We start from the raw sequence: 15,070 nt of genomic DNA, 5'->3' as shown, positions 1-15,070 counted from the left end.
CAGCAGCAGCGGCTGGAAAGCTCAGTGTCTGTGGATCCATTTGTTTTTTAAGACTCTGCGTTCAGTCTGAGCAGACAGCGGCAAAAAGCAGCGAGAAAAGAGAGTGAGAGACGGAGCAGTTTGCTATCAGCAGAGTCCAAACGGCTGAGGGAGACCACAGGAAAATAATTAATGAATAGGCAGCAAGTAACTCACTGTTGCTAGAGAGAGGGAAAGCTAATCCCGGCCTCTGATTGGCTGCTGCTCTGGCCATGTGCTCCCCAGTCACCAGAGAAACCGGGCAAATCAAGGAAATGTTCTAATATTAGAAAATGTATCTAGGCAGTGATAAAACATCTGACCTAAACAACTCCACCTTTTCTAGCACCTTTGACTTTTTTCATTTTTGCAACTGTGATGACTGTTTGTAATATTTATTGAAGTGATGATTTAAATCAAGCGCAGCTACCCTGGGAGAAAGATGTAAAAGAAAACATGGAAAAACTCAAGGCTAAGTGTGATTGGAGAAAACTCTGTGAGTCACAGTGAAGTTGTGCAATGGGATGAAAGGAGATGATGTTTGTTTTTCTGAGTTCACAGGGAGAGGGATACAGTGAAAAAGAATATAATAAATAATACAAAATACTTACTAAAAACAAATCACTAATAATTTATTAGTCTTTCACTGTGTGTTTTTTTTTTTTTTTTTTTTTTTAACAGTAACTGACGTTTTATATATTGTATTTATTCTTGGTGTGATTAAATCGAGACCTACAAACTGAAGTCTGCTTTCTAAAGAAATCAAATGATGTGTTTAGTCAGCCAGCACAGTGCTGACCTGTTTATTGCACCAGCACGCGTATATAAAATGCCAAATAAGCTATTAAAGGCATCACTGATACTGCTCGAGGATCAAAATGCCACACATCCTTACATCACCATTACTTGTAAAATTGGTTTGTGTAACCGAATCAGTGGATTTTAAACAGATGTAATCTTTTATTTATTTACTGGTTGTTTTTTCTAATTTTTCTAATGTTTATATACAAGTACAGAGGCATGTGCTAAAACTCAAATGTGAACAAATATTTATTTTTTTCATGTTATTATCATTGTTTTGGGGTTTTTTGGTCATCGGTTTTAACAAAAGTAAACAAACTTGATGTTCATGATGACTAATTTGCCAATAAAGCGAAAGAAAATTGACTAGTTGACTAGTCTAACTAAAGAAAGTCTTCAGATAATTGTATAAACGGTGCGCACTTTGAACAGGCAAAGTTAAACAAATATTTCGGGCATATTTTAGGCGCCATATGAAATCGTCAATCGATTGCTCATTAATGAAACGATTCTTTAAATGTGCAGCACTTTACACATGTCTGAAACTGCAAACACAGTCAATATCAGATCAATTTGAAGAGTTTAGGTGACCCAACCATCAGTAGCCCTCGTTTCTTCCTTGCTAGGGTTCACCTCCCAGCGAAGATTGTGGTCACACATTGCTTCGCTGTTTGGTTATATTCCAGTTTAATCTGACAAAGCTGCCCCCTTTTATTTTTTTTTTACCCGAAATCCAAGTACTGCAGAACAGTGTGAGCATCATCATCTGCTGTCATCTGTTTACATCCCAACCCCTTTGTTTACAACTTCCACTCAGAGAGAGTGAGAGACAGAGGAGAGTACAGCCGCGACTTGTCAATACACAACACAAGGACTAAAAGTGTTGGGCCACATCCAATCTTTGGATTCAGGTTTTTATTAGTCCCATTACCACACATGTATAAAATAAATCATCAGAACTCCAAACCTCCTCTACTGTTAATATCAGCACAGAAACTGTGCGCCGCGAGCTTCATGGGAAGGATTTCCAGGCTGAGTAGCTCCTGTAGATGTAATGTGTAGCTGGCCCAGCACCTTTGCCCATATAGTGTTTTTGAGGATGACATTTAGAATAGAAATGTTCATGTAGAGCATCACTGTAGCCAACTTTTCCTTAGGACCAATCCATGATGGTGATTTAAATATATATAATAATTGTTAGATTATTAGTAATTACACTGTTTGTAACTGGTAGATTAGTTTCCATGTAGATCTAGATGCTGGGGAGCTTCTTTACACTCAAAATGCAAATTTTGATCACTTCAGTCATAGCGAATGATGATTTCATGATGATTAAGAACTTTTTTATTTAACACAGTAAATAAATGTATGTAATAGGTAATCAGGTTATTTCAGTTGTGGTAAATAACAGACACATCAGGCTAACATTGCCATATGCCATTTTTAGTTTACTACTTTCACCTGAACAGCTCAGTGGTCATGTCTGAGAAAGTGTATTACATTCAAGAAGCTTTACTTTTAGAAGGTGCATCTTTTTGAACATTTAAACACTTCCACGGTGGACACAGTGCTTTTATACTGGATGTGCACATGTCCATGTCCTTTAGCTGGTTTAGTCCCCCTCAAACAGACGTGCAGTGTGACATTTTAAGCTGTTCCACCGAATGTATAACACCATGTTGCATTTAGTTTCACCTGCAGTGTGCTGATTATGATTTTTTGTAGTATTAATCTTCTTGAGAGAATGAAAACAAAAAGGAAATTTAATGAGCAGTGCAATAAAAGCTCCTCAAAAGGTGACAACCATCTAAAACTACTAGAGAGATTGCTAATTGGCAAGATCCCTCACATCTCCATGTCACCAAAATAAGGAAACACTGATTACATCCATGTAGGCCAGAAAGAAAGTAGTTACTACCGCATCTGAGAGTGGCAAGGGAAACCCATCTGACCAAATAATTATTCTTTAAAAACAGGTGAGGAGTTTAGGATTTTAAGAATGCACCCTAAGCTTAAAAAAACAAAACAATTGATTAACACGTCACATTACAGATCGCTCCCTGTTCCACAGACAAAATTCTGGGATTTTTTTTATTCATAAGCATTACTATCATTTCTTCTCTTTAAAACTTTTATAATCACAACAGTGCAACCAAAAGTTCAGACATTTATGTGGGCACAAACAGTGTATTTGTGTATGCATGTTTTGGCAATTCATGGCCCTGCTGGGGAAGTACTGACTACAGAACCACCATGCATGCAGTCTGGCCGCAGGCCATCTGTCCACATGGATCTGAAAAATCTGCTGCGCCACAGGCAGATAGGACGGGCCAACAACACTGGAGCCTGCGAGGACTAACTTTTCAGACTAAAATTGGTTCTTACGAATTTTATGATTCCAGTTTCGTTCACCTGAATTCTATCTGTCGCAAATGAAGCCGAAAAGCTCACTTTGCTAAATAGAAACATCTGCTAGATTATTTAGCACCAAGACTGCACTGTTCAGGGAAGTCAACTATGCTGCAAGGCTCCACAGTTAAAGAGGACTCGGTCTATTTATCAGAAGCGATAACTTCAATCCATCTGGTCAAGATTATGGATTTAAACATTTCCACTTCACCAAAGAAATCAAATCTGATAAACCTGCAAAGTCTGCATCACTTGAAAACACCAGACACAAACAAGATAATGCGTGCCTTTCACCTACATGAATTACTCCTCAAAGAAAAAAAAAAAGAAGCTCCCAAACCCTTTCATAACCAACTCCATTTGATCGAAAATTGGTAATATGCAGGTAGCATACTGCAGCCTACATTTATAATACATTTATGACAACAAATCTAATCAAATTCTAAAAGGAGCCACTTTTATTTGGTTGCTGATGCAATAACTCGCCAAACTCCACCTTTAGCAAATTGACTTTGCGGTGAGGGAGTGCAGTTATTCGACTATCATTGTTTAATCTGATACAATAAAGAAGTTTTGATAATGCAAGTTATTCCTGGATTGCAGGAGAAAGCACAAGATAAGTCCCAGATAATTGCAAGTGACCAATAAGATTTGCGTCCGGTGTGTTGTGGTCGGGAGGGTGATAGATTAGGACTTAAAGTAGACTCATGAATGTCTCTGGGAAGTTAGAAAAAAAAAAATCACAACCCTGCAAGGCACAGAATATGCAGTATTTCCAGGCGAGGCATGACTAAACTGTCCTTAAAGACGAACTCTGCTGCTATTTTGATCAAACAGGACCATTTCAGTTTAACTTCGACATCAAACAAATATAACCACAGCTTTAGTGCCTCTGCTGGAACTTGAGGTTAGTTTAGGTTTTCTTCACCCCCTCTGAGAGGTGTCACTTGGCATTTCAAGAAGCTCCACTTTTTCCTCTCTCTTTTTATTTTGTGTGTGTGTGTGTGTGTGTGTGTGTGTGTGTGTGTGTGTGTGTGTGTGTGTGTGTGTGTGTGTGTGTGTGTGGGTGGGGGGGGCATTTAAATACAACAGCCCTGCCAGTCACTCAGAGCATTTCAAGACATTTGAGAGAAGAATGAAAGCTTTGCCACAAGTCATGCATCACACCGATAAAGCATAAAATGGAGGACTGACATTTGGTTGCATAATGCTCAATTCATAATTACAAGACAGGGGGGTGCGGGGTCTCAGCACAGTTGAGTGGCTTGTCTCATTATGCAAGTGGCACAATTTCCATTAACTCCTCGATGGATGCCAAATCCTTAAACCAGGGATGTAAGAGACGCATCTAGTCAGGCCTTCAGCTACTTTAGGCCTCCCATAGTCTGCAGCCAAGGTAAAGACACTAGTAACACATACTAGCAATGGTATACACAGGGAGTACACTGCAAATATACTGCAAATGGGTCTTTTTAGTAGCGTTGAAATACAACTAAACAGTACTAATGAGCCACTGACATTAGAGAAAATTTTAGCACCAATTCTGGCAAACTTGACAACTTTAAAGTCATTTTCAATCGTTTTCACGTCAACAAATAAACCAGGAAAAACAGTTTAAACTTTGAAGCAGCTTAAAAAACTTGCTCGGCATTTGTACGTCAGCGAGCGCGAGCACCGAGCAGCGCGGCGCGAGGGCGAATTAAAGTTAACATTTCACCGCAAAGAGCACAGAAACGCACACGAGCGCGACAAAAAAAAGTAAGCCTCCTTTAAACTTTAAAGTAGGACACAAGTCACCAACGTGGAGCTGCGTGCGCGGAGCACACTTGCAGCGCTTCCACCATTTTCCAGTACAGTGGCTGCCGTACTGGAAATGTGCAATAACTTGGAAAAACTCACCGCGGATATTTCTTGACTCTTCGCACTTTTGGCTTCGGAGCAAAAGTCGCACACAAGAGTCCGAGTGGTGGCTTGTCTGCAGACGACGGCTTCTCGGTGAGCTCTAAACTTCCAGCAAGCCTTTGGTTCACTTCTTAATTCGGCGTCTTTCTTTTCGCTCTTTCTTTCTTTTCCCGTTCATAACTCCCTGCTCCAACACACAGCCATTTTCCAGCTCAGTACGGTGCAGGGAAGGAGGGCGCGTGGGAACTATATAAGAGTGCGCGGAAAGTGACGAACGTGAGCGGAAACGTCCGAACCATCAGTGAGGGGGTCACCGAACACGCTCGGAGACGAAAAAAAGAAACAAAAAAACCCGGAAATTTGAAGCAGACAGTGTCCAAATCGTGTGTTTTGAGCCGTATTATACTAAAGAAATGTGTTCATGTGAAAAAAGAAAGCGGTGAACCACGCGCTAAATCCATGTCTAATCCCACGGGGGATTAAATAGGGACATATTCCCCCTGTTTTTGCAAACCACATCTCACTTTTTCTCAAAGCTTTCCTTTTCAACTCATCTGCTTGCTTAAACATTTGTAGCTTTGTGACTAGTTTATATTGAATTCAGGGCCAAAAATGAGTCCAATCAATCGTGCCTACTGCTGCAGAAAATACTGCGTTATAGAAGTGCTGTAATACTTGACCATCATCAAATATAAATTATTCCTCAGCACAGCATTGACTCTCTTGAGCTGCTTTCTTGTAAATTCTTGAAGTAGTCTTTAGGAATAGTTCTCCGGGATTCAGAGCTCTTCTTTGGATGTTGGCTGTCTAGATTATCCCACACTGCTTCAATAATGTTGAGGTCCGGGCTCTGGGGAGCCCGATCCATGACTGATAGTGTTCCACTGTTAGCTTTTCTTCCCAGGGATACTTTCACTTTGCATTGGCAGTAGGGGTGGAGGAAAAATCTGTACAGTATGGTATCGCAACAACTTGCATACAGGAACACCAAATATTGCTATTTTATTAAATAAATGAAAATACTCTGGGAATACTATGAACAAGAGGGCTCATCTCACCTTATAGGAGGCAACCTTTCCGCAAACAGTTGCAGTCTGTCTTGGACAGACTGCAATCACTAAAGGAAGGTTGTTGGAGGTTTGCAAAAAACTTCTAATTTATAAATACAGACAGATTGCCAACATGCTGCCATGACTGTGGAGGAGTCTTTATAGATTTGTGTTAATCAAGGGGATTCAACTCAACTCGCTGGCCTCTGATGAGGTTTCAGTGAACAGTTGATGGATCAACTAAAAGGGAAGTGGGATAGGGATAGAGGTATCTGAGTCCTGTGTCAGGCCTTGAGGAACTTTTTCCCATTTTTAAGGACATGATTTTCAGGTTCATCTAGTGTAGTTTTTAGATTTGCTGCTTCTTATTTTGTCTCCCACTTTCCAGTTTCCTCAAATGTTATAAGGACCTGCTGAGATGTACGAAGTTTTTAGCTTCACAACACTGGTTAGATGTCTTTTTTTTTTACTGGAAAAAGAAAAAAATCTTTTTAAAATGGTCGGGTACAAGGACTGGACTGAAAATGATTTTTTTTAAAAAGTAAAAAGGAGCCAACGCCCAAAGAAAAACATTGAAAAGACCTTCAGAAATCCAGGAGAACTATTGCTCCAGAGCACTTAAAGAATTACAAGAAAGTTTGTCTCCTTGGAAGCAAATAATAAAGAAATGTGTGCACGAAGTAAGAAAATTTTTTTTGATACAGTACTGTAAATGTGCAAATATTATTATATGAGGACAAATGACAAGTGCAACGTCTTGTAGTCTTGGACTTTCCAGTCCTCTGGAAATTCATTTATTTCAAGCACTGTTGAGACAAGAGAACAACAGACAATGTCACACCAGTCTGAACCAGATACCCACATGGTAGGCATTTCACAAAGGGCAGTTTGCCACGTAGAGACAAGGGGGTTGAGTGGTGATGGTGGTGGGGCACACCAATACAAAAACACAAGTGAAAAATGTGAAGGGTGGGGGCTGTTACAGTGAATTTGTCATACACATGAACACACAAGCTGATCAGAGACAAGGAGTTCACTCTGATGCTTCATTTGATGCAAGATGGGCTGCTGCTGAGACCTGCGCCTGATTTATAAAAGTTTAACAGGGTGACCCAACAAACATCATGGGATACTACAATGAAAAATAAAACGATTCAACACTAAGAACATATTAAAATGTATATTGCATCAGAAATTTAGTGAAACCCACATACACACGCATTTCTCCCTAAAGTACAGTGAAAAAAGGTCTACGTTTTCATTCACACCTCATAACCTTTATTCAAGGTTCAATATGCTGAAATTCTTTGAGAAATCCCTTATTTAAATCTCCCTTGACTGCAAAACATAGATGTGAGCCTTCACAAAAAGAGGAACAATCAACAAATTCCTTTTCTCTAACCACTCCGTTTGATTTTTTTTAGTTGCTAATCCAAACAGCTCTTGGAGTAAAACAATACTACTAATAAAAAAACAAAAACAGGAACAGGATTAGATGTTTTTTAAAGTAAAAACTAGTTAAAGAGTACATAATGGAAAACCAAATACCATTTGTTTATATCTCACCATAAAAAACAAGTTTTAAAGCTGAAAGCCTCAAACTCAAGAATTCAAGGCCTATCCAACAAAACTTCCAAGCTCTCAAAATCTAGAGTAAAACCGTGGAGATTTAATGGGATGTAAAAGACGCACAGCTCTTTAAAGTCAATCGCAACTTGGGATTAAAGCCATGCCACTTAACTCACATCTTACACGAGTCCATCCACCCTTACATTTCACTGATAGCTGTTATAAGGTCCACCATTGTTTATATGATATACAACAGCATAGGTAATTAGTACTGCAACAAGACTGTTTCCATATCAAAATATACAAAAAGGAGATTACCACTGACTCATTCCTTCATCCACCCAGGGCCTCAGGTCTGCCTCTCCCGCACCTTCCCTCTCTTTTTTCCCCCCATACAATAATTTAACAGATTCCACTCAAGTCCACGCAGATATTTGCATTGAAATGTAAACATTCATCCATAAAACACATAAAAAACAAAAAAACAACAGCCAAGTGACCCAGATTTGTTTGTTGCATCCACTGTACAATTTCTGAATCCCACAGAGAAAGAGATCACCCTGAAAGATAAATGTACTCTCACTGTTACACGGCAGCTACGACTTGTGCAAACACTTCTGCTAGACTACGCTTGTAAGGAGCTGGACGGAGGTTAGATTCACAAAGGTATCGGAGGTCGGATGCAGCAGCCGGGAAGGTAGCCACAAAGCTTTATCTACACACCTGCATGTTGATCAGGTTATAATTTAAACAACTTACAGATGGGTGGCAGCACTGATACAAAAACAAAACAAAAAAACAGGACAGCCAGTGGCGGTAGAGCCCATGCATACATGAGGCTTCTTACGTACAACTACAGTACCTATTATTAAGCTAAACCATGCTTTGGCGCCACAGCTTAGCTGACAACTGCTGCAATGTTGTCATTTTTCTTTTTTTTGTCTTTTGTCCCGATTTGTACATGCCCTGCATTTGGGAACAATGACTCCGAATCGTCACGATCACAATCCGCATGATAGATTTCTTCAGAGAGGCAGCAAAAAACGTGTTATGGAACTTTTTACCATATACAGTGCAGGATGAACACTACAGTCTGTATATGAAACAACACCCCGTTACACACATACACGCACACACGCACAACAGTATAAAAAAAATGAATCATATGAATATTGCAATATTGACTAATATTATCTTTGTTTTCCCTCCCCACCTACTAAGACCACACTGAGAAGTTGTTGCCTGGCTTTTCTCCTGTGCACTTCCTAAAATTAGAACAGCTGAAGCGTCCGAGGCATTTTTAGCAACTTAAAAAAACCCAAAAAACAAACAAACTAAAAAACAACAAAACAAAAACAAATAATCATTAAAAAGTCATAAATAAGTTTCTTCATTTAAAACAACAAATATTTACAATTACATCCGTTAGAGGCGCCACAGTGATTTGAGAACCGAGAGAGAAATCGAGCAACTCTGAAGTAAACATCGTTTGGCAGTCATTAATCTGTTAACAGTGTTGGAGGATGCGTGTAGTACTGAGAAATGCAGACTGTTCTTTGTTTCTGTGATGATGTGGGACTTGGTCACAGTTTTCTGGACACATGCAAGGCCTTTAAATGCAAGTACGATAGCAGGTCAAAGCCTCATCTTCTCTGACCTGCGATCCCTGCAAAATAAAACAGAACAACTAACGCCCTTCTTTGTCTTTTGACTTGGTTTTCTGCGGTGTGGTACCCTGTGATCCCAGCTTGCCGCTGGGTTCCGACTGTGACGAGTTGATCCAGGATGCCTTGAACGCCTTTGACTGTGTGACAGGAAGCGTGGGGCTTAGAGCCGCCTCCTCCAAGTCGTCAAAGTTCACTTCCTGGACCGCCTCCTGTTTCTTGAAGGAGTCTCTGCGCTCTGATAGAGCCAGCTTCCTCATCACCACCATCTCTTTTGAATGGTTGTTGGTGCTGCGGTGTTGTGGCAAGGCAGCAGAGCGGTGGTGATCGATGCCTCCGCTGGCTGTGTCCTGGTGGCCTCTCTGCCCTCCAATGTGCAGGCCCTGGCGGCCGTGCTCGCCTACGCAAACAAACCCTGTAGCGGTGTCACCGTCTAGGTCCTCCAGCCCCTCTCCCTCAGACAAGGGCACCTCCATAGTGTGACGTCGGGTGCTGTAAGCCTTCCTATCTCCGTGGTAACCCCCAGTCATCTTGTCACCAGTCAGTTTCTCTGCTGACTGAACTCTCTTGAGCAGCGGTGAGCGAGGCGGTTCTGCGCTGCGAGGACGCACAGAATGACGAGCGATTGTAGGAGGTGACAAAGTCTTGCCGTGAAAACTGTGCAGGGACTTGGGGTGACTTGGGAGGCTAGATGGCGAGCATTGGGGAGAAAGAGATTGGGGTGGTGGGATACAGGCCAGAGGCGAAGGAGGGATGCTGCTGGTGGACTTGCAACGACCAGCTTTTGTGTAGCGACCCAAGACGTGAAGAGAACTGGGACGAGCCTGCGGTACGGGCGAGTTTGGAGAGCTGGAGCAAGGAGAAGAACTTGAATCTAACAGAAAAAAAGAGTTTAGATTTAGTGGATACACTTTCTCCAGAAAGAGACAACTACATCACTACAAGAACTATCATCCTCTTCTCTCACCTCCAGAGTGGTCAGGGGCTGGGGAGCGACAAGGTGTTGAAGGCCCAGGAGAGAGGCTTTGTGTTGGTGAGCCAGAGAGGCTGTCACTAGATGACTGGTGGAACCCCGAAGAGAAGCTGCGACTGCTCTGCATGGGTGGAGGCGGTGTATGCTTAGACAGCTTCTTCAAGATGCTGCGTCGTCTGCTACAAAAGTAAATTAATAAAAAAAACCCCAAAAAAGCAAATTTACATCATTTAAATCTGAGACAGGAGCCAACTAGTGTTACTGTAATGCTAAACAAAGCTTCTCTAGGAGCATCACTCTGTCTGTCTTACAAAAAGCTTTTCGGAGGCTTTAAGGTTTTTAATGCAAGAATCAGACTTGCAGAATGAAAAAAATCTCAAATTTTTTTCCATTTGCCGACTTTATAATTGCAAAATCAGCAAATAGGAACTCTGTTATTTATCTGAGATCTAGCACGAGGCTTCAAGCAGGAGTAAAACATTCTTCAGTATGATTTCATTCTCGCCTCGTGTACCTGTCTTGTCCGTCCTTTCTCTTGCTCTTTTTGCTCCGCCGGGCCATCTTGGCCTTGTAGCTCGCTTTTCTAGCAGGTCCAACCTTGATAGACGTGTTCTCCAGAGCAGTGGTTTGAAGGGTCACCTTGTTGCCACTCTGTCACAGAAAAATAAAATAAAATAAAAAATTGAAATTTCTATTTAAATTCTTTCTTTAATTTGACAGTTTTAATCTTCCACACATTATAATGATCATTTTAAAAAAGCAACATATGCACGGAAAGATTATCAAAGTATCAAGTTATCCACATACCTTAAGCAAAAGTTCCACCACCTCAGTGTGAACGAGACCCTGGACCGACTCTCCGTTGACGTGAGTGATGAGGTCACCTGCCCTCAATCCTGCCTCGTGTGCAGGACTGCCCTCCTCAACGCACTAGACCCAAACACACACAACCTCACAATTACTGGTAAAGCAACAATCTAAATGGCTGTTGCTGTGTTTCACCTATGCAATTAGTAAAACTAGTGTTTTTGGTTTACTTAGTTTAAACTTGTTGTGTGAAAAAAATGCCACGTATAGCAACAAAGTATCACGGCAGCATAAAGGTTTCATGAATAAAGGTATGCTTCTTGAAGAAATTTAAGAGAGGTCGCTGACTCTGCTGACTTGATTTCATCAGGCAGCTTGTCCTACAGCTTCAGAGCTCTGACAGTGAATGCACCTACAATTTTCAACCCCACCTCAGGACCAGATGAGAGTCAAGCATTTGTGAGTGTTAAGGTATATACAGACTCATATGAAACTAATTAGAGCATCTCTGAACCTTGAAGCAGACCACAGTGGGTGCCACTCCTATTCCTGAACAGAAAACTGAAGCTACAATTCACACAGGTTTACCAAAACTGGACAACAGAAGATTGGAAAAATGTTGGGTGATGAGTCTCAATTTCTGCTGCAACGTTCAGATGGTAGGGTCAGAATATGGCCGCAACAAAGCATGGATCCATCATGCCTTGTAATAATGGTTCAGTGTGGTGTAATGGTGTGGGGAATATTTTTTTGGCTGCTTGGGCCTCTTAGTACAGACTAAGCATCATTTACATGCAGCAGCCTGTCTGAGTATTGTTGTTGCCCATGTCCATCAAATTATGACCAGCGAGTACACATTTTCCTATAAAGTGAAAGGCTATGAAGAGGCTTTTAAAAAGGCTTTTTTTAAAAAGGGTGAGGAGGGTCAATTTTTTGGGTTCTATGAGTCTGACTATTGGCTTTCTGGTTGAGTGAAGCAGCTGTTGCATTTGTCAAATCACAAAAATGTAAAACGAATCATACCAAATTGCATAAGCTTTGTTTAAAACCTCAGTTCAGTGAAAGAAAAAAGCAAAGTTTGACATATTCCAACAGGAAACCAGCAGATGGCACAATTTCTTTGCCATGTGCTGGAAACTATTTTCAGTCATTTGGTTTTAAATAATACCTAAGCATACCTAAAAACTAGTAAACAGTCTCTCAGTGTTTGCATGTTGCAGAGTTTGGTGATGCTGATTTCACTCACTTTTAGGACCAGGCCATAAAGTTATTTAAACATCTATGCTTTTGATTCCCAATATAGTCTAAATCTAGTCAGTACCAGATAAGATCACATACCCAGACCATGTGATGAACGGTGTAGACGTCACTGTCTCCCATGTAGACTCTGATGGCTCGCAGCGCAAACCCAAACCTTTTCCCAGAGCTGTGGATAACCACCGGAGGCCTGAGGCAGCTGACATTGACGGACAGATCGCGGCTGGGAGACGAGTCTCTGGACGAGGGGTTGGATGATAGGGACAAAGAAGATTTGGGGCTCGTAGGAGGACCTCCTGAGTCATCTAGTTGAGGAGCAAAAGAGAAGCAGGAAGAAGCTGAGTCTTTATAAAGTGTAAGGACTACCGTTTTTAAAATCCAGTACTTAAAACCAAACAAACACTGTTCTAATCTTGACTTCAATATAAATAATGTTTGGCTTTTTGTGTGTGTGTAAATTACACAATATTAGGCTGTAGAGGGCACTGTGAACACATGAACACTCGTTTCTTGTCACCATTTTGTTTTAATTCCAAGCACTTTCTATAATGCATTCATCATGTAAAGATACCTGGGGTAATGATGAGTGAGAGGCCGGAGACTGACGCAGACTTGGGGACTTTTCCAGAGGGGGACCTGGGTTTCTCTGGGGTCTCTAACTGATGTGCGATGCGTCGAGATGCCCCCCTCCTGAAGGACGGCCTCGTACCTGTGCTGTTGCTCCGGAGACGGATGCGGCGCAGGTTGGAAACCATTCCATCTACAATAGTGGGTACAGTGTGTGAGTACTGGTGTTTCACAACAGCAAAAAAAAAAAAAAAGTAGACAAGGTAGTTTCTGCATTTATTATACTCTATTATACTCTTACCCTCCTCATCAGCAGGGATGGCAACTCGAGGCATGATGTCAAAGCTCTGGGTGTTGTTCATTACCAGTGGGCTGGTGCTGCGTTCTGACTGTGAGGAGCTGGATGACGCACGTGGACGGAGACTGAGAAAGGTAAAGGTAAAATGCAGGTCCAATAAAAATGCAGATTTTAGTTAAGTTTCTCTTTTAGAAATTGGGCAGTAAGCAACAGTTTCTTCCTGACACTTCCTGCACAATAAATGTCTTTCAACAATAAAAACAAGAAGAACTGCCACTATTTTAAAAAAAAGTGCATTACTTTTAATGCTGCAACGAGTCACTGAGTAATGTGAATGACTCGATTATTTAAAAAAAAAAAAAAAAAAAAAAAATAAATCCTCGATGCACTATCTTTGCTTCGATGCACACGGCTCTGTGGTAAATGATTTAACATTTAACAAAAGCGTTTAACATTAAGCCAACACGGGGCGCAGTTTTTCAACAAAAAGACTGATAACACAACAACAATAGTGATGATGATGCTGACTCAGTTTAACAGGCTGATACCGAGATGTTGAGCTCAGGTTTAGTGAAAGACAAAAGTGTTTCTAGTGTCCAAAACAGCAGCTCTGTTCCTGTAATCACCACTAAAACCATTACTGGGAAACAGCTAGCGAGAGTCCTTCATCGAAGCACCTGATCAACAAACTCAGACATTAAGAAAGGCCGCTTCATCCACCACCATTTATTTTACACAGCAAAAAATCTGCTGCAGAAAAGCTACAGAAGTAAAGCTACATTAAAATAGGCAGATGAACTGATAACTTAACTGATAGCATGTTTAAACTATACAGCTTGCTGAAGGGTGACTCGTGCTGTCCTTTTTATATGGAAGCAGTAAACATCGGCAAATCTAAAGGGGGGCATGGGGTGTTCTTATGTCAAAGCTTTTGTGAATAATTGATAGATTACTAAATTAATAAATTAATAAAATAATCAATAGCTGCAGCCCTAAATGTTTTATTCGAAAACTGCAGCAAAATGAGCTTATTTGGTATTTTGTGGGTTTTTATCAATTTTCTTCTTAGATATCCTGTCTCTCTTTTATAGTTTAATGGTTCGCTCCACTCAGCACCACACAGGGAGGCTTCAGTACACGCTGAATGGATATATCACTTGCGTTCACACCCGTGGGCAATGTAAAGGCCTCCATCTGACATGCATGCAAGGAAACATCCAACTGGGGGAACTTTAGAATGGCTCATTGGTTTAATACAAAACGACTGAAAAGACGTCTATAAAAATTGCCCTTTTGAAATAGGAAACTCTTCAACCCAATATGAGAGAATATTACATTTTGTGAATACCGAGAGGGCTGTGATAGTTTTGTTCTCATAATAAGGACATCACTCTCCCTCGTTCCATGCTCTCACCTCCCCCTGTGTCCATCTGCCCTCTTGTCTCCACTCGCCAAATGTTTGTGTCCGTCGCCAGGGGAAAGGACTCCCCTGCCCTCCCATCGGTCCTCCTTCTCCTCGCTGTGGCTTCGGTCTGATGACGACAGGCTCAGGTTGGATGGAGTGGAGGTGGACAGGTGCTCTGTGCTGCTGTATACCTGGAGTTTAAGAGGAAAAATGTGGCATGGATTAAAGAAGAGGGGATTTTTTTTTATCCTACAAACAACCAGAGCCATTTCATTAAGCAAAGGACAACACCAAAACAAAGAGTCTCGCTTTGTTCCATGAACCAGGTATTAATATTGATTATAACTCATG

General features: G+C 41.1%; 2 protein-coding genes across 11 annotated transcripts in view; both read right to left on the bottom strand.

Annotated features, from left to right (window-relative positions):
• pik3r2 (phosphoinositide-3-kinase, regulatory subunit 2 (beta)) overlaps positions 1-5,345 on the bottom strand; it is a 33,718-nt gene extending 28,373 nt beyond the window's left edge. The window contains exon 1 of the mRNA XM_039601902.1: positions 5,128-5,345. The gene's annotated coding sequence lies outside the window, so the exon portion shown is untranslated. The remainder of the gene's footprint in view (positions 1-5,127) is intronic.
• A 1,591-nt stretch (positions 5,346-6,936) lies between these two features.
• The window catches only part of mast3a (microtubule associated serine/threonine kinase 3a), a 30,725-nt gene continuing 22,591 nt past the window's right edge, over positions 6,937-15,070 (bottom strand). For 6 of the 10 annotated variants that reach the window (XM_031732608.2, XM_039602284.1, XM_031732593.2 and 3 more), the window contains 8 exons: positions 14,729-14,910; positions 13,318-13,439; positions 13,021-13,209; positions 12,531-12,754; positions 11,193-11,315; positions 10,900-11,036; positions 10,380-10,564; positions 6,937-10,286 (listed from right to left, as the gene is read on the bottom strand). In XM_031732608.2, coding sequence (XP_031588468.1) covers positions 9,436-10,286; positions 10,380-10,564; positions 10,900-11,036; positions 11,193-11,315; positions 12,531-12,754; positions 13,021-13,209; positions 13,318-13,439; positions 14,729-14,910 — 2,013 coding nt within the window. In that variant the 3' untranslated portion in view covers positions 6,937-9,435. The remainder of the gene's footprint in view (positions 10,287-10,379; positions 10,565-10,899; positions 11,037-11,192; positions 11,316-12,530; positions 12,755-13,020; positions 13,210-13,317; positions 13,440-14,728; positions 14,911-15,070) is intronic. The other 4 variants (XM_039602285.1, XM_039602282.1, XM_039602287.1 and 1 more) reach the window with 1 other exon arrangement.

This window comes from Oreochromis aureus, linkage group 18, assembly GCF_013358895.1.
Source record: "Oreochromis aureus strain Israel breed Guangdong linkage group 18, ZZ_aureus, whole genome shotgun sequence".
Classification (NCBI taxonomy): Eukaryota; Metazoa; Chordata; class Actinopteri; order Cichliformes; family Cichlidae; genus Oreochromis; species Oreochromis aureus.
The sequence above is the reverse complement of the archived record's forward strand: the minus strand, read 5'-3'. Positions and strand labels throughout refer to the sequence as shown.